The 23,699-nt window shown below is 49.9% G+C and overlaps 2 protein-coding genes across 3 annotated transcripts in view; both read right to left on the reverse strand.

Annotated features, from left to right (window-relative positions):
• Positions 1 to 205, reverse strand: part of SPC24 (SPC24 component of NDC80 kinetochore complex) — a 6,726-nt gene extending 6,521 nt beyond the window's left edge. Inside the window, exon 1 of the mRNA XM_007460693.1 lies at positions 21 to 205. Within this exon, the coding sequence (XP_007460755.1) occupies positions 21 to 180 (160 nt within the window). The 5' untranslated portion in view covers positions 181 to 205. The remainder of the gene's footprint in view (positions 1 to 20) is intronic.
• Positions 206 to 9,737: 9,532 nt separating this feature from the next.
• KANK2 (KN motif and ankyrin repeat domains 2) overlaps positions 9,738 to 23,699 on the reverse strand; it is a 22,075-nt gene continuing 8,113 nt past the window's right edge. The window contains exons 3-11 of one of the 2 annotated variants that reach the window (XM_007460695.1): positions 18,104 to 18,277; positions 17,906 to 18,008; positions 16,648 to 16,887; positions 15,917 to 16,004; positions 15,148 to 15,367; positions 14,154 to 14,296; positions 11,380 to 11,580; positions 11,211 to 11,300; positions 9,738 to 9,791 (exon numbers count right to left, since the gene is read on the reverse strand). In XM_007460695.1, the coding sequence (XP_007460757.1) occupies positions 9,738 to 9,791; positions 11,211 to 11,300; positions 11,380 to 11,580; positions 14,154 to 14,296; positions 15,148 to 15,367; positions 15,917 to 16,004; positions 16,648 to 16,887; positions 17,906 to 18,008; positions 18,104 to 18,277 (1,313 nt within the window). Of the gene's footprint in view, positions 9,792 to 11,210; positions 11,301 to 11,379; positions 11,581 to 14,153; positions 14,297 to 15,147; positions 15,368 to 15,916; positions 16,005 to 16,647; positions 16,888 to 17,905; positions 18,038 to 18,078; positions 18,278 to 23,699 lie in introns of both variants that reach the window. The other variant, XM_007460694.1, reaches the window with a different exon arrangement.

A 23,699-nucleotide genomic window follows, 5' to 3' on the forward strand; every position in this document is an offset into this window, starting at 1 on the left:
GACCCCGACCCGGCCTTCACCTCGCAGCCGCTGTTCGGCACCGTCTTGCGTCTCCAGCAGCCGCTCCACCACCTGCTCGTGGCGCCTCAGCAGCCGCCGTTGCTGCGCCTCGGCGCGGTTGGCACCCAGCAGGCTCAGTAGCCCCTGGCTCACCTCCTCCATGTCGCGGAAAGCCGCCATGACTACACTAGGACCAATCCCGCGCAAATTTAACTGCCCCTGGGCTCCGCCCCCTTCCCGGAGAGGCCCGTTTCCATTGGGTTTAGCCCACGTCAGTCATCAGCCAATGAGGGAGGCCGCTTCCAGTCGGACTAGTGCGCCTGCGCCGGCTCCTCTGTCAGCCATTGGCGATGGCCAGTCTGCGTAGGGAGGGGGCTGCCTCCGGAGTCCTGCCTGATGCGCCTGCGCAGGCTGGAAAGCGGCTGCAAGAGCTGCAAGCTGTTTCTTTCCGTGTCCAGCGCCTGCTGCGAGCAACGCGCTGTTCTAGGGGCGAAGCCGAGAATTACTTCTCGTGGAGCTGAGGTTCAGCGGTGTGTGTGTGGGACACTCACAATAAACATCAAAAATAAGTAAATTCTGTAAGAGGCTGCGTAGCAAAATGGAGTCTGCATCCAGATTTATTGGGTTTCAATCCCAGATTTGCCACTTACTAGCTGTGTTACCCCGAGCAAATTTCTTCATCCTTCTGAGCTTCACTTTCCTCCTAAGTTAAGTGAGGATCATCATAGTGTCTACTTCAGAGTTGGTGTGAGAGTTAAATGAGGTCAGTGCCTGGTATTCAGTACGTGCTTTATAGGTGTTAAATAAAAAATACGTAGAAGGCTAGTGGGTGAGGTGTTTGATTCTCACCGAACACCATGCTGTGTGCGGGGTTACGGTTGAGGAAAGACAAACTGTTCACTTTTGTGACATGTCCCTCAAATGAGGTGAAGAAATAAGCGGGTCATGACCAGCATTTTCAACAAAATACAATGAAAAAAAAATCAGTGCATTGTGTACAGAAAGCTAAGTATTGTTTTGGGAAACTGCCCCCATTTGTCTACTGGGTGTGGAAGATTGTATTTTCCAAAAAATGGCTACGGAAATAGTTCCAATTTTGCCAGTCCCTATCAAGAGGCAGACTCCAATTCTTCTCTTGAACTTGAGCGGGGTTTGTGCAACAAACAGAATGTGGCAGAAGGGACGCTGTGTGAATTCCAAGTCTAGGTCAGAAACTAGAATATATCTTTTGCCTGGTGCTAGCTCGCTCTCTCCCTTTCTCAATTCCAGGATACTCTCTGTGAGCCCAGCTGCTATGTTGTGAGGAAGCCCAAGCCACGTGAGGAGTCTCCCAGATAAGGTCCCAGCCGAAACCAGCATCAACCACCAGAGAAGTAAGTGAGTGAACATTGAGATGATTCCAGCCCCCAGGCTTTGAGCCATCCCAGCTGACACCAAGAGGAGCAGAGAGAGAACTGTTCCCATCAAGCCCGGCCCAAACTGCAGGTTTGTGAGCAACATCGATGCCTTTGTTTAAAGCCAGTAAACTTGGGGGTAATTTGTGATGCAGCCATAACACCTGGATCACTGGGTCACATGTGAAATTTGTATCTTGCTGTGGGTTGTGTAAAAACTCATTGAAAGCCACAGCTCTAGTGGCAAGTCCTCACAGTAAGCAAAGAAACAGATGAACAGAATCATTTTAGCCAGGAACACCTGCTACAGGGAATAAAACAGGGTCATAGGACAGAGTCACCAGAGTTGGGGCAGGGGAGGGAAGTGGCTTTAGGTTAGGTGGTCGGGGATGGACTCCCTGAGAAGGGGACATATGAACTGGGACCCGAGTGATGAAAAGGAAACAAAAAGGAAACAAAGCACCAGGCAGAGGAAAGAGTAAGTTCAAAGGTGTTAAGCAGGGAAGAGCTATGGAGTGGATTGGCTCCAGATCTTCCGGAATCAAGAGAACTTGCCAGCAAGACTGGATTCCATCCTTCTCTGAGGAAGAGAAAGGATGCTTCTGGGTGTTTGGCCCAAACACCTGTTGGGTGGTGGGTGGTGGTGGTGGTACTGGTGACCAAGGCGGGTAGGGGAGCAGGCTTGGAGGTGGAGGGCTGTGTGAAATGGAAAGCTTGGGGAAGTTCCCAGTGCCTGGAGGCTGACCACGTGGAGCTATCAAGAGGATAGTTGTAGGACTTCCCTGGCGGCCCAGTGGTTAAGACTCCATGCTTCCACTTCAGGGGACGTGGGTTCGATCCCTGGTCAGGGAACTAAGATCTCGCATGCTCCACGGCGTGGCCAAAAAAAAAAGAAAAGGTAGTTACTTGGCTGTGAGTCTGCAGAGACATTTGAGCTGCAGATAGAAATACGGATGTCGTCAGGGTGCAGCCAATATCAGATGACAGCTCTCCTGGGGAGAGTATGGAGAGGACAAGGTCTGAGGACTAAGTTCTGAGACCCACCAATTGCAGACATTGGAGAAGAGAGGAGAAGCCGGCCAGCTAGAGAAGGCACAGCCAGGGAGAGAGGAGAGAAACTACAACAGAGGCGTCAAGATTTCCACTGACCATCCAGAATCTGACAGGTCCCCAAGCCCAAGCCTGGAGCCACCTTCCTCCTTAGAGCTTACTTCATGGGATAATTTTTGCCAAGACCCCAGGGACTGCTCATGTAATATTTTTGCAGCAGTCATGGAGCTGGGGACACCCTTAAGACTAATACATTTCTTTAGTCTTCCCCGGGTCACAGATTCCTTTGAAACCTAATGAAAGCAACGAGACAGGCTCTTTGAAAAACCTACCCAACAGGCACACATTTTTGGATTTCAGGACCCCAGAAGGCCATCCCCAGATTTTCAGGTTAAGAAGCTCCACAGCCTTTGTCTGATAGGGTGGCTAGCAGATATATAAGTAATGACACCTTAGCTGTTTCCTGAAGAAATGTCGGTGTCCGGGCATGGAGCTGGGTCCCCAGAGTCAGTGCTTATGGCATCGCTCACCCTCCTGTTAGCTGAGCATTTGATGCTGAGATTGCTCTGTCACCATCAGCTATGTGACCTTTGGTGGCAGAGGCTGGCCTTCTCTGTGCCTAAAGGCGGGCACAGTGCTGAGTGAAATGAAGAGATAAGACCATGGGTTCAGTTTCTGGCTCTGCAGTTCACCTATGACCGTGGCAAGTTTTTTTTTTTTTTAATGTGTTGAAACATCTTATTCCATTTTCAGTGTACATTTCTTTGTTGATTTATGTAATGTAGCTAATAATACGCAACGTACCCTAGTTTTTTTTTTTTTGCGGTACGCGGGCCTCTCACTGTTGTGGTGGCCTCTCCCGTTGCAGAGCACAGGCTCCGGACGCGCAGGCTCAGCGGCCATGGCTCACGGGCCCAGCCGCTCCGCGGCACGTGGGATCTTCCCGGAACCCGTGTCCCCTGCATCGGCAGGCAGACTCTCAACCACTGCGCCACCAGGGAAGCCCCGTGGCAAGTTCTTAACCTTTCTAAGACATGGGCTAATGATAGCTCTCTTATCAGCTGGGAAAGGTTTTTCAAGAGTTAAGCCATTCCAGGTTGCACAACCAGAGCCTGAAAAATATAAATGCTCCTGTCAAAAAGGCCACTCACCTCAGTTCCAAAAAATAAAGGAAGAACCAACCACTCATAGCCATTAGGATGGCTACTATTTAAAAAAAAAAAAATCAGAAAATAACAATTGTTGGTGAGGACATGGAAAAACTGGTTGGTGGGAATGTAGATTGGTGCAACTGCTCTGGAAAAAACTCTGGCTATTCCTCAAAATACTGAAAACAGAACTACTGTATGACCCAGCAATTGTACTTCTAGATATATACCCCCCAGATTGAAAGCTGGGACTTGAAGATGTTTGTATAACCAGCATGATAGACAATAGCCAAAAGGTGGAAGCAACCAAGTGTTCACTGATGGATGAATGGATAAATAAAATGTGGTGCATGCAAACAATGGAATAGTATTCAGTCTTTAAGTAAGGAAATTCTTCCACATGCTACAACGTGGATGAATCTTGAGTATATTATGCTAAGTGAAATAAGCCAGCCATAAAAAGACAAATACTGCACGATTCCACTTATATGAGGTCCCTAGAGTAGTTGAATTCAGAGACAGAAAATAGAATGGCAGTTGCCAGCGGCTGGGTGTGGGAGTGATGATGTCAGTGTTTCATGGGGACAGAGTTTCACTTTGGGAAGATGAAAAGAGTTCTGGAGATGGATGGTGGAGATCGTTGCACAACGATGTGAATGTACTTAATGGCACTGAACTGCACGGTTAAAAATAGTTTAGATGGTAAATGTTTTGTTATGTATATTTTGCCACAAAAATAGACACATATATATTTTCAAACATGTTTTTTCCATGCACAATTTCTATTATTTTTTTGTAATATCTTTTTCTTTTAATTTATTTATTTAATTTTGGCTGTGTTTGGTCTTCGTTGCTGCGTTCGGGCTTTCTCTAGTTGTGGTGAGTGGGGGCTACTCTTCGTTGTGGTGTGCAGGCTTCTCATTGCGGTGGCTTCTTTTGTTGTGGAGCACGGGCTCTAGGCGTGAGGGCTTCAGTAGTTGTGGCACACGGGCTCAGTAGTTGTGGCTCACGGGCTCTAGAGCACAGGCTCAGTAGTTGTGGTACACGGCATGTGGGACCTTCCTGGACCGGGGCTCGAACCCGTGTTCCCTGCATTGGCAGGCGGATTCTTTTTTTTTTTTTCTGCGGTACACGGGCCTCCCACTGTTGTGGCCTCTCCCGTTGCGGAGCACAGGCTCCAGATGTGCAGGCTCAGCGGCCACGGCTCACAGGCCCAGCCACTCTGTGGCATGGGGGATCTTCCCAAACTGGCAGGCGGACTCCCAACCACTGCGCCACCAGGGAAGCCCAACAGGCAGATTCTTAACCACCGTGCCACCAGGGAAGTCCCTATAATATCTTTATTGGAGTATAATTACTTTACAATTTTGTATTAGTTTCTGCTCTACAACAAAGTGAATCAGCTATGTGTATACATATATCCCCATATCCCCTCCCTCTTGAGCCTCCCTCCCACTCTTCCTCTCCCACCCCTCTAGGTGGTCACAAAGCACTGAGCTGATCTCCCTGTGCTATGCGGCTGCTTCCCACTAGCCATCTATTTTACATTTGGTAGTGTATATATGTCAGTGCTACTCTCTCACTTCATCCCAGCTTCCCCTTCCCCCACTGTGTCCTCAAGTCCGTTCCCTACGTCGGCATCTTTATTCCTCCCCTGCCACTAGGTTCATCAGTACCAGTTTTTTAGATTCCATATATGTGTGTTAGCATACGGTATTTGTTTTCCTCTTTCTCTCTTACTTTGCTCTGTATGACAGACTCTAGGTCCATCCACCTCATTACAAATAACTCGATTTCATTCCTTTTGGCAGACATGTAATTTTAAAAAGCAAAGCAAGACACTGGGTTTGGAGGGTGGGGAATGGGGTCTTAAGCATGAGCTGAACAAGGTAACAAAGATGATGAAATGGTCCTGGGTGATTGCTTGTGAGAAACAATTTTTTTAAATTTAATTTAATTTATTTTTTGGCCATGCCACATGGCTTGTGGGTTCTTAGTTCCCCGACCAGGGATGGAACCCGGGCCATGGCAGTAAAAGCACCGAGTCCTAACCACTGGACCACCAGGGAGCGTCTGAACAATTTTTTTCTTTTTAATTTCCGAAAGGCCCCTTCTTGGCTCACAGACCCTTCTGGAAAACTGACAAGATCAGTGGACCTTCCACTTAGAAATATACAACTTTGCATAAAATTTCTGGGACTTCCTATAATCTCTGAAAACCACCCATTATCTCCTGGTTGAACAGTCCAGAGGAAAAACATAGGAAGTGAGAATCAGGAGAGCAATCATCCATCATCAGTCATCCTTGGGGGAGAGAGAGGAGTGGCCCAGGGACTGGGGGATGTTGCTGAGGATGCTCTGCTTCCTTTCTTGGAGGTGGTGACTCATAGATGTTCACTTTTCAGAAAGCCATGGAGGGCTTCCCTGGTGGTGCAGTGGTTGAGAGTCCGCCTGCCGATGCAGGGGACACGGGTTCGTGCCCCGGTCCGGGAAGATCCCACATGCCGCGGAGCGGCTGGGCCCGTGAGCCACGGCCACTGAGCCTGTGGGTCCGGAGCCTGTGCTCCACAACGGGAGAGGCCACAACAGTGAGAGGCCCGCGTACCGCAAAAACAAAACAAACAACAAAAAAGCCATGGAGCTGTACACTTTTGTACACGACTTGTATGCAAATGGTATATGCCACCTCAATAAAAAATGAAACAGCAAAACAAAGTATTTTAATATCCAACCTATAAGAAAAAGGTTTGACAGGAGATTCTCCAAAGTATTGGCGATGGCACGCATTTCTACCAAGTAGGACCATGGCACCCTCCACTATGCCAAATGCTTTTGTATTGCTTAAACTTTGTGTTTTACAATCACTATAAATTCTTTTGTCATGAGGAAAGAACAATTAGTAAACATTTTTTTCTGCCCACAGTGGGTTTCTTTTTAAAATTTATTTATTTATTTATTTATTTATTTTTGGCTGCTTTGGGTCTTGCTGCATGCGGGCTTTCTCTAGTTGCGGTGAGCGGGGGCTACTCTTCGTTGAGGTGCGCGGGCTTCTCATTGTGGTGGCTTCTCTTGTTGCGGAGCATGGGCTCTAGGTGCACGGGCTTCAGTAGTTGTGGTGCATGGGCTTAGTAGCTCTGTGGCATGTGGGATCTTCCCTGACAAGGGCTCGAACCCATGTCCCCTGCATTGGCAGGCGGATTCTTAACCACTGCAGCACCAGGGGAGTCCCACCCACAATGGGTTTGATTAGAACTTTCTGCCACAATGGCAGTGTTCTGTATCTCTGCAGCCCAATAGGGTAGCCACCAACTACATGCAGCTACTGACCATGAATTAATTACAGTTGATTTACATCTAAATGGAAATTGCCACAGGTGGCTGGTGGCCAGTGGCTATAGTATTGGATAGTGCCAGTGTAGGGCAGAGCATAAGGGCATTTATTGTAATATTCTTGTCACCTTTCTGTAGCTTGGAACATTGTTCAAATAAGTCCATTTTAAAAAAGAGATCTATTTTAGGGCTTCCCCGGTGGCGCAGTGGTTGAGAGTCCCCCTGCCTATGCAGGCGACAGGGGTTCGTGCCCCGGTCCGGGAAGATCCCACATGCCGCGGAGCGGCTGGGCCCGTGAGCCATGGCCGCTGAGCCTGCGCGTCCGGAGCCTGTGCTCCGCAACGGGAGAGGCCGCAACAGTGAGAGGCCCGCTAACCGCAAGAAAAAATTGGAAAAAAAAAAAATAGGGCTTCCCTGGTGGCGCAGTGGTTGGGAGTCCGCCTGCCGATGCAGGGGATACGGGTTCGTGCCCCGGTCTGGGAGGATCCCACATGCCGTGGAGCGGCTGGGCCCGTGAGCCATGGCCGTTGAGCCTGCTCGTCCAGAGCCTGTGCTCCACAATGGGAGAGGCCACAACAGTGAGAGGCCCACATACGGCAAAAAAATAAAAAATAAATAAATAAATAAAAATAAAAAAGAGATCTATTTTAAAACTTCAAGAGTAGTACAGTAAGACAAAGACCAGACACAGATGCTTTGGCATAATCATAAGGTAGCTTTATTAAATTCCTTTACTTTCTAAAAAACGATTACAAAAAGGAATACTTCAGTTAAGTGTAATACTGTCTTGATGGACGTACCGCGGTTGGAAAGTGAAGTTAAAGGTCATGAATACACGTGAGAAGAGAGTGGGATCAGAGGCAGGACCCCCTGTAGCCTACCATGCCAAGTTCAGTGGGTAAGCTGGGGAGAAGGGAACACAGGGATAACTATGGACTTATAGGGGGTGTCAATGAACTGCTTCTAAAAGCTTAAAATAAACACACCCACCAGCTCCAGGGTCAGACACACAGGCACACAACTCTTGTTCCACTTCTCAAAGCTGCCCAACGCTGTGGCCTTCTGTCAGTGGTCATCACACACACACACACACACACACACTGGGGTGTCTCTCTACACACACACACACACACAGGGGTGTCTCTCTACACACACACACACACACACACACAGGGGTGTCTCTACACACACACACACACACACACACACACACACACACTCTCTCTCTCTCACACACACACACACACACACACACACACACACACACACACAGGTGTCTCTCTCCTTTGACCATTGAAGCTGTCTTGGATACCATCCCTTCCATCAAAATCAAAGCAAGCCAGACTCAAGCCAGGAAACCTACTTTTCTAGGAGAGAAGCCAGCACTTGGCTTTATTGAATGAACGTGTAAGTGCCGAGGGCTTGCTCTGTCCTGCTGGGGTTTTGGCTTCCACCCCAGCAGCTAGGCTGAGAACTGGACAAGAGAGGGCAGGACACCTAAGAACTAGGGATCTTACTCCCTGGTCACAAGGCACTTTTCAACGCTCGGAACCTGTCCCCCTTCCCCCCTCCCTTTGTTTTTTTTTTTTTTTGGTCACAAAAGGAAGGAACAGGAAAGAAAACTTTGTTGAGATTCTGGGGACAAAATAGGCCATGCAGGAAACTACGTGTGTCGGGAGAGCCCCGTTTCCAGCAGGCTCCGTTCCAGGCAGCTCTGGAAAGCCTGTACGTTGTTAAAAAAAAAAACCCAGCTGGCCCTTGTTTGGTTTTCGGCAAAGCCCTGTCTCTTTAAGTTTGCATTGGGAGCCCTTGGGGGCAGCCAACTTTTAATCAAGCACACATGGAGTTTTTGGAACTGGTCCTATGCTTTGCCAACAATCTCAATGCCCTGTTTTCTCTCCTTTGAGGAGAGAAATTCTGGAGTCTGCGGAGAAAAAGGATGGCCCTGCTACTGGCGTTTTAAGCCTAGGGATGCTGGGACCACTCTGGGGACCAGATTCATTTCCTGCATCTCCACATCGAAAGGATTTTCTAGGAAAATGAGTATTTGCCAGGGCCCCCATGTGGGGAGGGGACGGATTTCTGGGTAATCTCTCGATATGAGCTACTTGCACACCTTGGCTGCTGGGTCCTGAGCCCCCCACCTGAATGAGGGCGTGGGAGACGCTGGCAGTGGCAACGTGAAGGCAGAAGAAACAACTAAACTTCCTGCCCTGGGTGACAAAGACAGGGTCTGCTTTGTGAAGAGACCAGAAGAAAATTCCACCAAGAAAGCCATTTGGGGAGGGGGAAGTGGACAAAATGCTATTATATACCAAACAATTAAATGTAGGGGAGCGAGCGGGGGGCGCATTAGGCCACTCCAGACGTGATCCGTGCGTAATCACATTGAGGATTAAAATGAAAATATGCGATTCCAGTGACTTTCAAACTTTCCCCCCCTTCCCCGAACATGATTCAGAAATACAATATTTTTCCCTCTCACCCTCCTCCATCCTTAATTGCCAGTTGATTGTTCTCAGCGTTCTTCGCAAACCCACACCCCAGCGTCAGCCACTGGCGCCAATTTATATAAGAATTTAGCTTCGGTCTGCGCTGCGGCTGCTTTGAACCGGGGTACTGGGAAAAAACCTGCTTTCGGCTGAAGTCTCAGAGCTGTTGGGGGCTCCCTGGGGAAGCAGAAGAAAACCCCACTTGCATTTGAGACTTGGGCCTTGGTGGGCAGAGTGGAGGCCGGCCAGGGAGGGGATGAGGGATGTTTTGCTCTTGGGCTGCCTGGCCCCCCCGGGAGAGGTGCCTCGGGCCCCTCTCACAGCTACTCTTCTGCAGAGGATGACGCAGGACTCTCCTCATCCGACATCGGGGCGAACTGAAACGAGAGGCAGAATTCCTTTTGTTTGGCATCCTTTCCTGTGCTATGAGGCGCCGACTTTGTTGTCTGGCCCCGCGCCTGCCGTGAGTGAACAAGAGGCCTTGGTTTCTTGGCCTCAAGGAGGTGACGTTGGGGAGATGCTTCGGAGCAGCTCACAGATGAATGCAGTGGAGGGTTTTTCCTGAGGGATAAGGGGTGGAAGGCAATGAAAGTGGAGAGTGGGCGGTTGGGGAGGGTGACGTCTGAGCTGAAGGATGTTGGGGGTCCAGCCAAGGGGCAGGGCGTTCCAGGCAGAGGAAACAGCAAGTGCAAAAGCCCTGAGGCAGGAGCGGCGATCAGGCCAGCGTGGCTGGAGCAGAGTGAGCGAGGGGGAGAGGAAAGAGAGTGGGGAGAGGTGAGGGGTGTTGAGCAGGGCTTGGTGGGCTCTGGAGATGACTTTTGCTTTTTTCTCTTAAGTGGGGTGGGAGCCACAGAGGGCTGTGAGCAGAGGAGGGATGTACCCCGACTCAGGTGTTCACAGTGGCCTCTGGCCGCTGTGGGGAGAACAGAGTGGAGGGGACAGTGAGGGTGGGAGCCAGGGAAGCAGAGCGGAGGCAGCGGCAATGGTCCAGGGGGACAGTGATGGAGGAGTGGGATTCACCCCTCAGGAGCCCTGGGAAGCAGGACCACAGATCAGACAGCAGGACACCACCCGGCCCCGTCAACCCCCACTTTCCAGCTGAGGACATGAAGGCCCACAGCTGATCCCAAGGGGATCCCCTAAGCACCACAACTGAGGCTCAGGTGTCCTAACACCCTACGGAGTGAAGACGGAAAGACCTGGAGCCTCAGGAAGAAGCTGGAAGCCAGTCAGGACCCAAATGGCTTTGGTCTCAGCAACCTTTTCTCTCCTAGACCATTTGGGGAATTGCTGTGGTTGACGCCCACCACGCCACCCTTGAACCTGGCCCCAGACGTGCCCTACAAGGTAGGGGTGAAGAGGAGGGGGCAGAGGGCTCCTGCCCGTGGTCTGGATTCAGACCCCAAGGTCTCTCCGCCCCTTCCTGTCTGTGAGACTTTGGGCCAGGAATGTAACCATTCAAAGCGTCAGCTTCCCCACCTGAGAAATGGTAATAGTAACAGTACTTTATGCAACTGAATTGGGTTATTGTGGAAGGTACCAGAAATCATGCTTGGGAGGCACGCCAAAGTCCTCTGTGTGGTAATTAAGAGCATGATTTGGAACTAGACAGATCCGGGTTCGAATACTGTGATGCCAGCCATAACCATGCAGTCTCAGCTCTCGTGTCTTATTTCCTCACGGGGGCACCATGAAGGTTCAACAAGCAGCTGACCATGCAACCCTTGGGATGGTCCCCATACACCATCCTTTCCCAGAGCCCCGCACCCCCTGTCCTGCCCGGGGCCGAGACTCACCGAGCACTTGATGTTCATGCGAGAGTACAGCATGGATGCAATTTCACTGTGTCCTGCATCCAAGGCCACCATCAAAGCCGTGCTCCCGTCCTGCAAAGCATCAGTTGCTATGCTGACACCCTGCACCATGTTCCCGCCCTCCCTGGAGTGTGCCTGGGTGGGGACTCACGCGGTCGGTGATAGAGATGTCGCAACTGGGCACAGCCAGCAGCAGCGCCGTGATCTCCTTGTGGCCGTGCTCGCAGGCACACATGAGGGCCGTGGAGCCGTCATCATCTTGGACATTGACGTCCGCCTCGCAGGCAAGCAGGGCTTTGACCACGTCCACCCGCCCATGGCTGACCGCCAGCATCAGGGCTGTCTGCCCCGCCTGGGTAGGGCAAGGAACAGCTTATGGATCATGCAGGCTCCAGAGCGTGACACCCCTGCTCCGGAACCATCCATCGTTCCTGAGTACTCTGACGCTAACAGCACCTCCACTCGGGGGCCTCCTTCTGTATCTCAAATAATCCTTCCTACCACTGGGCCTTTGCACTTGCTGATCCGTCTTCCCCTGCTGGCTCCTCCCTCAAGTCTCAGCTTAAATGTCTCCTCCTCGGGGAGATGCTCTGTGCCTCCCCACCGCTATGCCCACTTAAATCAGATTCCTAACTCACAGGTGCAAACATAAGTAAAATGTGTTGAGCTAAGAGTTGTACACTTTTCTGTCTGCCAGTTAAACTTCACTGTAAAAAAAAATCAACATCCATCAGTGGATGAATGGATAAAGAAATTTATATATCCATACTACAGAACATTATTCATCCTTAAAAAGAAATGAAGGCCTGAAGCATACTGCAACATGGATGAACCTTGAAAATATTATGCTCCGTGATAGGAGCCAGACACAAAAGGACACAATACTACATGATTCCATTTATATAAAATATCCAGAACAGGCAAATCCATAGAGACAGAGAGCAGACTGGAGGGGGCCAGGGGCTGGGGAAGTGAGGATGGGAGTGACAGCTGTGGGTGCCGGGTCTCCTATCAGGGTGTAAAGATGTTCTAGAGGTAGAGAGAGATGGGGGTTGCACAGCATTATGGATCGATTTGTTCACTTTAAAAGGGTTCACCTCAATTTTTAAAAAAGTAAACCACCTGGGCATACATCTGGAAGGACGAAAACTCGAATTCAAAAAGATCCATGCACCCCAATGCTCATAGCAGCACTTTTACAATAGACAAGACTTGGAAGCAACCTAAGTGTCCATCGACAGATGAATGGATAAAGATGTGGTACATATATACACAATGGAGTATTACTCAGCCATAAAGAAGAATGAAGTAATGCCATTTGCAGTAACATGGATGGACCTAGAGATGATCATACTAAGCGAAGTAAGTCAGAGAAAGACAAATATTATCATATGATACCGCTTATATGTGGAATCTAAAAAAATGATACAAATGAACTTATTTACAAAACAGAAACAGACTCACAGACATAGAAAACAAATTTATGGTTACCAAAGGGGAAAGGTGGGGGGAGGGATAAATTAGGCGCTTGGGATTAACAGATACAAACTACTATATGTAAAACAGATAAACAACAAGGTCCTACTGTATAGCACAGGGAACTATATTCAATAGCTGGTAATAACCTATAATGGAAAAGAATCTGAAAAAGAACATATATGTAAAACTGAATCACTTTGCTGTACACCAGAAACTAACACAACGCTGTAAATCAACTATACCTCAATTAAAAAAAAAAGTAAACCACCAAGAAAAAAGTTTTAATTAAAAAAAAATCAGTAAAAAAGCAAGGAGGGTCTGCCTGTTATGCACCACAGCAGCACCTCCCCCTTTTCCCTTGCTGCGGTAAGGCTGCTGCTCATCTCTCCCCTCCTTGCTGTTCCCACGGGGTCCTGGCTGCCCTGCTCTTCTGCCCAGACACCCATCCATGCCCCAGTCACCTCCACAGTCTCCCAGCTTCTGCTCCCCAACATACAGCCGAAGGGAGATTCCAAACCAGAAAGCAGCCCTCGCCCCCGCCCTGGTGGCTTCCCGCAGCCCTGAGTCCAAACCCCCGCTAAGCTGCCAATGCTTGGGCTCCTGGAGCTCCTGGCTGGCTAGTGAGCTTTGGGAGGGTGGGGACCATGCCTGCTTGTCAAACATTTAAGTCCCCAGCGTCCGGTTGCTGGTCAATGAATTACCAAGCAGGATGTGGGATGGCGTCGGCTTAAGAAAAGCTGAGGACCCCCATGTCTTCCCACACCCCCACTTCCACTATGAGGTCCTGTATCAGAGGCACCCTGGCAGGCAGGTCATTAAGAATGGGGCTCTCTGGGGCTTCCCTGGTGGCGCAGTGGTTGAGAATCCACCTGCCAATGCAGGGGACACGGGTTCGATCCCTGGTCCGGGAGGACCCGCGTGCCGCGGAGCAACTAAGCCCGCGCGCCACAATTACTGAGCCTGTGCTCTGGAGCCAGCGAGCCACAACTACTGAGCCCGCATGGCACAACTACTGAAGTCCACATGCCCAGAGCCCGTGCTCTGCAACAAGAAGCCACCACAATGAGAAGCCCACTCACCACAACGAAGTCCCAATGCAGCCAAAAATAAATAAATAAGATTTAAAAAAAAAGAATGGGGCTCTCAGGACTTCCCTGGAGGTCCAGTGGTTAAGACTCCGTGCTTCCACTGCAGGGGGCGCAGGTTAGATCCCTGGTTGGGGAACTGAGATCCCACATGCCATGTGACACGGCCAAAAAAAAAAAAAAAAGAATGGGGAGCTAGACCCCCAGGTTCAAGTCCCCCCTCCTCTAGTTTGACCTTGAGGAAATGAATACGTCTCTGAGCCTTGGTTTCTTTGCCTGTGGAGTGGGGATTCTCCCCTTGGGCTTGGGTATGGCCAGGACTTAATAAATGGGAAGAGTCTGCAGCGCCGAGGGCCCGTACCTGGCTGGCTTTGGCATTGACATCTCCGAGCCGGAAGAGCTGCAGGACAGTCTCGATGTCATGCTGGGTCTTCAGGGTGGCCAGGGCTGTGAGCATGATGGGGCTGTAGCCGGCGCGGTTCTGCTTGTCTACCTGGCAGACACCTGAGGGGAGGGGACCGGAAGGACAACAGGCCTCAGACACCCCTGATGCTGGCCAGGTCTGCCTTAAGGCTCGGGGTGGGGGGGCGTTCCCCGAGGACCAGGCCAGGTCTCTGCCATCAGACCGGAAGCCTTGTTCACGACCATAGTGAACACTGGGTATCATGCCTCCTCCAGCAGTCTAGGCCTGGCCTAATTACTCCATTTTCTTGGACTGAGAACCCCATTCTGGCCTAGGGTCTCCATCTCTATTATGGGAGGGGCTCCTAAAGGTGTAGACTGTGCCTCCTCCATCAGACTGGGGCCCCCTGGATACTGGCACCCACATTTAGGGCTGAAAGGAGAAGCTGTGTCTCCCCCATTGATCTGGAAGAGTCCCTAGTCAGTTTCCTCCGTGAGACTGTGGGCTCTGCCTCCTTCATCAGACTGACTAGGGGGCTATGTCTTCCCCATTACACTAGGGGAAAGCAAATTTCTTCATGTCGAATTGAGGACCACATCTTCTCTCCCAGCCCCAGGCCAGAGGCCACATCCATGTCCTTCCCTCAGACTAGGGTTCCAGAGGTGTCACCTTCATTATACAGGGGTCATTGGTGTGGGGGGGGGGGCGAGGGAAGGGCCACATATTTTCCATAAGACCATGTCTGCCTTTTCCAGTACACCGGGGCCACAGGTGGGGCCTGTATCCCCCTCACCTCAGACTGGGAGAGTAGCGCCTCCCCCATCAGACTGAGAGGGCGGCATCTACCCCATCAGACAGGGAGGGCAGCATTTCCTCCATCAAACTATGAGGGTGGCCTCCCCCACAGACCAGGAGGGCAGTGTCTCCACTGGCCCCGCCCCGCCGGGCTCACCGCTGTCGAGCAGCTGCCGCACCACGGGGAAGTTGGCGTGGGACACGGAGTAGTGCAGCGCAGTGTTGCCGTTGCTGTCGGCGATGTTGACCACATAGTCCAGCAGCCGCGCCGACATGGCCCGGAAGGTGACCAGGTGGCGCCGCACAAGCTCTGGGTGGGCATCGCTGCGGCAGGCCAGGCGCAGCCACTCCTGCAGCACCGTGGTGTAGGCCACTTTCTGGATGCAGATTGGGAAGGAAAGGGGTGTGAGGGCCACGGAAGCCCACCCCATCCCAGACGAAGCCCCCCAAGGGGAGTGCAGACACCCTACCCTGAACCCGAGCCTTGAGGGGAAGCATGGGCGCCCCACCCCAGTGAGCCCCCTGGAGGAAAATGTAGTGTCCCCTGCCCTGGACAAGAACCCTAAAGGGAAGTGTAGACACTGCAGTGCCAGGTACGTCCCTAGAAGAAGGTGTGAGCATCTCCACCCTGGATGTGGCCTTCAAAGGCAAGTGTAGACACCCATCAAGGGAAATATGGCAGCCCCTTCCCTCAAGCCCCCGAAGGAACAGGAACCAAGGCTGGGTTTGCCGGCGGGCAATCATCCTCAGCCTCTCCCTGCCTCCCTGGAGCCTCTCCAAAGACCAAGACTCAAGCCTCGGAGCCCCCCACAAGCTCCCAGCTAGGATCCTGGGGTCCCCATGATCCAAAGCACAAGGAGAAGCCAGGGTGAGGGCGGAAGGGACAAAGCCCTCCCCCGTCTTTCAGGCCCAGGGCCCCACCATACCAGTTCCCGCTCGGTGAGGGCACTGGGGCTATCCAGGTACTTCTCCAGGGCCAGGCAGGCTGAGATGAGGTCGGGGCTGAGCTCCATCCTGCCGGTGGCAGACAAACGGGGAGTTGATCTTGGGAGCACCCACCTCAGCCTCCTGGGCGCCCCCCCACTCCCCACATCCAGCTGGGGTGCTCGGAGAGGCCCTCAACACTCTCCACCAAGGCACTCACCCAGTCCTGCCAGGGCTCACCTGAGTGTTAGAATCTCGGACCCCCTTCCCTGGGGACATAATTTTACACAGCACCCCAAGGGGCAGACATGGGGAGCACACAGACCCCAAGAGAAAGTGGACACGTGGGCCAAAATTTATTCCAAGTGGCCAGTGGCAGATGGAAAATCTTTCTCTGAGGACAGATTTTTTTTTTTTTTTAATCAGGGGGAAAAAAAAAGAGACATACACAGGATGGACAGGTGTGGCAAATGTCCCAAAGAAGGTGGATGGCTTAAGGACAAACTTGGTCTGCCCCTTAAACCCAAACCTGAACAGCCCAAATTGCCCCCATCAGGCCCTTTATCAAAGCCTCCGGACCTTCAGATGCCCAGAAGGAGAAAGTGCTTGTTCACTAATTCAGACTAAGGTGGACATGACTGATGGGAGGTTCCCTCAGAGGGTTTGAATGGTGGGATCTGAGGCAGAGGTCACCCCAGACCCTGCCTAAATCCCTCCCACACAGAAAACTGACCGGATCTCCTCTTCCGCACTTGATCCCGACGCCCCCTCAGCTGTGGGCGCCTGCTGAGACTCCCGGGACAGCTGGCACTCCTCCCGGCTGATCTTGGCCTTTGCTGTCTCCTTGGGCCTGAGCTGGGGGGCTTCAACCACACTCGGAACCCTCTCCTCCGGCTCTGGGGCCTCGTTCTCTGTACTCTCATTGTCCGAGAAGTTCTCTGCTGTGCTGGAATCCTCGGATGAGGACTCATACCTGGGGGAGACGCTGCAGGTGGTGGGGAGGGTCACTTGACCTCTCTGGGCCTCAGTTTCCCCATCTGTTAAATGGGGGTAATGGCAGTATCTAGCTCACAGGGCTCCAGGGATGCAGCTTATAGCACCTGGCACACAGTAAGTGATCAACAAACACTGGCCATGATTGTGATCATGCTTGCGGGGGCCAGGGAGGGACATTGCTTTTCCCTTCCACCTTTTGGTACCTCTTACACTTTGCTCCTTACACAGGTGTTATACTGATTCAGACCCTTGCCCCACTGCAAATAGGACCCCCATGCTTCTTGCTACCTCCAAACACATCTAAACTTCTGGGCCTGGCATTCAAGGCCCCCAACTGGCCCGGTTCCCCAGGCCTCCCTTTTTTTTTTTTTTGCGGTACGTGGGCCTCTCACTGTTGTGGCCTCTCCCGTTGCGGAGCACAGGCTCCGGACGCGCAGGCTCAGCGGCCATGGCTCACGGGCCCAGCCGCTCCACGGCATGTGGGATCTTCCCGGACCGGGGCACGAAGCCATGTCCTCTGCATCGGCAGGAGGACTCCCAACCACTGCGCCACTAGGGAAGCCCCAGGCCTCCCATTTTTCACGTCACTGCTTCCTCCCACCCCTGAGCCGTTATCCAGGCTGTGCCCTCCATCAGGAGACCCCACCCCTCCCACTCTGCACCTCGCAAGCTTCTGCTTGTCCTGCAGCACATGTGCTCCCCTCCGTCAGTTATTTCCTTGGGCCCCCCACTGCCTGAGCATCCCCCATCATTGCTCCAGTCATGTTGTGTTGGGATCGCCTATTAGGGCCCAAGATCGCAGTGGACCAGGAGCTCCATCAGGGCAGGGAGCCGAGTCCGGCACCTCCCGAGGGGTAGTGTGGTACAGTGGTTGCAGCACAGGCTCTGGAGCCAGCCCATGGGGCCCCGTTGTGCCTCCGTTTCCTCGTCTGTCTACTGTGCTTTGGTTAAAGGAATGAACCATAAAGTGAGGGGCTCAGACCAGGTTCTCTCACCTGCCGTTGACCCCCACGAATTGGAGGCTCCTCCGGTGAGTCTCGGGGTCTGCGGGCTCCTCTTTCTGCTTCATGATGGATGGCACACCTGCTGGGGGCCCTCCTGGTGAGGGAGCGTGGTGTCGTGAGGGTCTCTCAAAGCCAGACCCCACACCGGGCCTCTGGCACCTGACCCTCTCAGTGGCCACCCCCATTTACCTGCACCCCCGGCCTCCTCTGACTCCGACTCCTGTGGGGCTGCTTGCCTGGTAGGCTCTCTGTTGGTGGCGTCGTGGGCAGGCACCAGGCCTGTGTTCTTCTCTGGCTGCATGAGGGAGTCCCCCTCAGACTCCGGGGGTGACAAGGATGACTCTGCAGGAGTCTGTGGGAGACCTGAAGGGGCAGGAAAAGAGGCGCTTACTGTGGGTGACAATAGCAAAACAAGAACAGTAACAATAGCTACCTCCTGGCGGGGGCGGGGGGGCGGCGGTCACATACCCCAGGCCAGGTGCTCCAAGGGCTAATTCTTGCATTATTTCATCAAATCTTCCCAGCCCATGCAGAAGTTGGATTATTTACCGATGAGGAAATTGAGGCGCACAGATTGCCTGAGGTCACCCAGCAAACAAGTGGCAGAATCCATTACAACCCTGGTTTGTTGCCTGCCTCGCAGCTGGTCAGGGAAGACTACGAGACCCCATAATCCTGGCTTGTGACTCCCTCCGACTTCAGACCGAGTATTGTCTGGAAACTATAGCCAAGCATAGTGGTCATGGTCGGGACTCATATCTCCCGCAAAAGAGCTGTGTGACCTCAGGCAGGTCACTTAACCTCTCTGTGCTTAGACAAACACCATTTCCTACATCATGGCATTGTGCAGACTAAAGACAGTAATGTGAGGGAGAGAGCTTAGAACAACACCTGCACATCAAGAGCACTTGAAGAGCATTTTCTAATTCAAGAGAATTGTAAACTATATTTTGATAAGATTTAATATTATACTTTTTTTTTTAACATAAGTAGGGTTGTGCTGTAGATAACACTTTGTATTTCACTTCCTTCTTCTTTACTTAACATAAAGCAGGGGATTTCCCTGGTGGCGCAGTGGTTAAGAATCCATCTGCCAATGCAGGGGACACGGGTTCAAGCCCTGGTCCGGGAAGATCCCACATGCCACGGAGCAACTAAGCCCGTGTGCCACAACTACTGAGCCTGTGCTCTAGAGCCCACGAGCCACAACTACTGAGCCCACGCGCCTAGAGCCCATGCTCCACAAGAGAAGCCACCGCAATGAGAAGCCTGTGCACCGCAACGACGACCCAACGTAGCCAAAAAATAAATAAGTAAATAAATTAAAAAAAAGAAATTAAGCAGGTGTTCCTTTTAATAATCATGAAAAAGAAACAATAAGGGCTATTAGAAAATGAAAACTAAAACCCCACCCAGGTGGAGTTTCAGTTTGGGCCAATGAAAAAGTTCTGGGAATGGAGGGTGGGGACAGTTGCACAACAATGTGAATGTGCTTAATGCCACTGAGCTGCACACTCAAACATGGCAAAAATGATAACTTTTATGTTATGTGTGTTTTATCATCATTAGAAAAAACCCCGTCCAGTTTGGTCTGAGAACAAAGGTGACATTATAGGATCTGGGCCCCAAGGGTGCCCACTGCACAAACGGGAGTGGCCTTGGCAGACAGCTCCAGCCCCGGATCACCAGCCTGGAGCTAGAAACAAAAGTCCCGTTGCCACTTGGAGTGGCTGCCCGGGTCTCAGAACCCACTCAGTTTCCCCCCACCCAACCCCCGCCCCGGCCAGGCCACGTGTGGCTTCTGTGTCACCACTTCTCCAGGATGTCCCCTTCCTGCCAACTGGGCAGGGGCTCTGCAGACCAATTCATTTTAATTCCCTTTAACGGTTAACTTTTTTTGACATCCACAGTAATTACTTCCTCAAGTCCATGGGCAACACTCAACTTGAGCTAAGAACGGGGAGTAAACACTCAGCAGAAATAAAGCACACAGAACGGATAAGACATTGGCCATAAATGCTTCCGACAGCGCCCCAGCCCAGTCGGGCCAGGCGGATTCCTGAGCGGGGAGCTCCAACTCCCATGGGGAACCAAGAGCAAACACGGGTTTTTTACATGAATCTCCAGATTGTTTTTTAAACCTTGTCAATAAATTCACATCAAACAAACAAACAAAAGCACTATGTGAGTGGAATTTATCAGGAGGCAGATGGGCCACTTCACAGTCTCACCGTTGCCCGAGCTCAGGCCTCCTGATGTAAACACCTGGGAGGTTTGTTACTCAGAAAATCAGACTATGCTCAGTGAAAGAAGCCAGTCACAGAAGGACAAATACTGCATGATTCCACTTATATGAGGTTCCTAGAGGAGTTAAATCCATAGAGACAGAAAGTAGGATGGTGGGTGCCATCATTTGGGAAGATGGAAAAGTTCTGGACACAGATGGTGGGGATGGTTGGACAGCAGTGTGAATGTGCTTATTGCCACTGAACTGGACACTTAAAAATGGTTAAGAGAGTAAGTTTTATGTTATACGTATTCTACCGCAATTTTTTAAAATGTGAAAAAAAAATTAAAAAGTGAAGTGGTGCAGCTGTATGGTCCGTTCTGCCCGGAGGGAAAAGCATGGCTCCTTCCAGCTTGAGAAGTTCAAGGTCAGACACTGTAACACTAAAATAACAATAACAAAACTGATAACAGTTATTATTGTTATTCTATTGGGAGATGGAGCAAACTGTTACCAAAATTTATAAGGAAGAACAAAAGTCCATGGCCAGCTAATTTTACAAAAATGGGCAGGGATGGGGAAGCTGGCTTATGATAGAGTAACACATATTCCCAAAGTCACAATAATCAAAGCAGCAGGGCATGGTTGCAAGAAGAAATGGGCCAGAGGAAAGGAGTTCCAGCACAGACCCTGTCTGAAAGAACTTGGGGTAAAGCAGAGGGCTTTCCACAAATCAGTGGTCAAGGGTGAGCTCTGTGCGTTGGTGTAGGGAAAGCAGCTTACTCTGCCCAAGAAAAATGAGGCTGGATCCCTACCTCACACCTTATGCAAAAAATAAACTCGAAGGACTAATATGAAAGCACAATGACAAAGCTACAGGAAGAAAATGTGGCAGAATATCAGTGGCCTCAAGAAGGGGAAAGATCCCTTTAAAAAGCCCTCTGAGCACTAACCATATATGAAAAGTATGTGATCTCACTTAAATGTGGAATAAAAGAAACAAAAACAAAACAAAAAAACCTCATAGATACAGAGAACAGATTGATGGTTGCCAGAAGCAGGGGATGGGTGGGATGGGTAAAGATGGTCCAGAGGTACAATCCTCCAGGTATAAGATACAGGCATACCTTCTTTTAGTGGGCTTCACTTTATTGTGCTTCGAAGATACTGCATTTTTTTACAAATTGAAGGTTTGTGGCAACCCTGCATCGAGCAAGCCTATTGGCACAATTTTTCCAACAGCATTTGCTCCCTTTGTATCTTTGTGTCACATTTTGTTAATTCTCACAACATTTCAAGCTTTTTCATCATTATTGTATTTGTTATGGTGACCTGTGATCTTTGATGTGACTATTGCAAAAATGTTATGACTCGCTGAAGGCTCAGATGAAGGTTAGCATTTTTTAGCAATAAAGTATTTTTTAATTAAGGTATGTACATTATTTTTTTAGACATAATTCTACTGCACACTTAATAGACTACACTACAGTGTAAACATAACTTTCATATGCACTCGGAAACCAAAAAATTGTGTGAGTCGCTTTATTGCAGGGGGTCTAGAACCGAACCCACGATATCTCTGATGTATATTTGAAAGGTGCTAAGAGACATCTTAAAAGTTCTCATCACAAGAAAAAAAACCTGTAACTCTGTGAGGTGATGGATGTTAATTAAACCTATTGTGGTAATCATTTTGCAGTATATACGTATATCCAATCATTAATTTGTATACTTTAAACTGATATAATGTTATATGTCAATTATATCTCAATAAAGCAGAAAATATCAAAAATTTAAAAAAGAAAAATACGATGGGTTTAACTACATCAACGTGAAGATTTCTATTTGGTTAAAAAAAAAAAACTCTTAGACAAAGTTAATCTACAGAAGAATACAGGCTGTGGGAAGATAGTCATAATGCCAAAAACAGGCAAGGGATTACTTTCTAGAATAGGAGTCAACACGATTTTTCTGTAAAGGGCCAGATAGTAAATATTTTTGGCTATGCGGGCCACAAGGTCTGCTGCAAATAGTACAAAAGCAGCCCTAAACAGTACATAAGTGAATGGGCGTGGCTGTGTTCTAATAAATTAGAATATCATATAATTTTGCTCATGTCACACAATGTTATTCTTTTCACATTGTTCAACCATTTAAAAACATAAAAACCATTCTTAGCTCATGGGCTATATAAAAACAGGCAGTGGGCTGGATTTGGCCCTGCAGTCTGTAGTTTGCCAACCTCTATTCTGAAATATGCCAGGAACATCTCAAACTTGCCCAAAGAAAAATGGACAAAGGCTAAAACTAAGCAACTCACCAAGGATTCTTGTTAAATTTATATGGTGATGCTCAACCTCACCAGAAATCAAAGGAATGCAAATTAAAACAAGGAGATAGGAAACGAACACAACATCGTAAAACAACTATACCCCAATTAAAAAAAAAATACAAAAACGAGAAAACACAAGCAGATACCACCTTGCACCAGTGTCAAATGCGCAAAAAATTAGAAAGATAGGTAAAACTGTATGTTAGTGCAGATGTAGGGAAGTGGGCACTTCAGGACCAAGCATGGCCGCTGGGAACGTGGACAGGGAGAACTTTTCTCGTCCAGGATAAGACAAAATATGGAGTGAAGCTGTACATTCCCTGTGACCCAGCAAACCCACCAGAGGGGACATGTGAGGATGGCGCCATACTGTTCAAAGCGGCCAGGAGCTGGAAGTAACCCAGGGGCCCACCAAGGCGGGGGATCAGATAAGAAAGTGTAGCACATACCTAGGGCAGAAATCTACGCAGTCATTAAAAGTGACAAACCAGATTTATAAACATCAGGGTGGAGAGTTCCAAAATAGTGTGTAGAGAGGAAAAAATAAGAAACAGAATGAGATTTTTTTTTTTCCCTAAAGCACAATACCATTTTAGGAAATTAAACAAGCATAGGGCATATTTTTCAAGAACACTCAAATATCTAAATATGCTTCTGGAAGATGGGTGGCAAGGAAAGATATTACAGTGGGGTGGAGGTGTATGACTGAGCGGCGGTTGCTGAATCACGGCCCATGGACACGGTTTTTACATTTTTAAATGGCTGGGAAAAAATCAAAAGAAGGATTCTCTTTGGGACACGTGAAAATTATAGGAAATTGAAATTTCAGTGTCCACACATTAAGTTTTACTGGTACACAGCCATGCTCTTTCATTTATGCATTGGCTAAACCTGCTTAAGTGCTACAAAGGCAGAACTGAGAAGCCAAACTCAAAAGGTATACATTAAAAATGTGGGGCTTCCCTGGTGGCGCAGTGGTTGAGAGTCCGCCTACCGATGCTGGGGACGTGGGTTCGTGCCCCGGTTCGGGAGGATCCCACATGCCGCGGAGCGGCTGGGCCCGTGAGCCATGGCCGCTGGGCCTGCGCGTCTGGAGCCTGTGCTCCGCAACGGGAGAGGCCACAGCATGAGAGGCCCGAGTACCGCAAAAAAAAAAAAAAAAAAAACCACAATGAGATACCACTTCATACCCATTAGGATGGGGGTTAAAAAAAAAAAAAAACAAA

Source organism: Lipotes vexillifer, unplaced genomic scaffold, assembly GCF_000442215.2.
Source record: "Lipotes vexillifer unplaced genomic scaffold, Lipotes_vexillifer_v1.1 scaffold1011, whole genome shotgun sequence".
NCBI classification, from domain to species: Eukaryota; Metazoa; Chordata; class Mammalia; order Artiodactyla; family Lipotidae; genus Lipotes; species Lipotes vexillifer.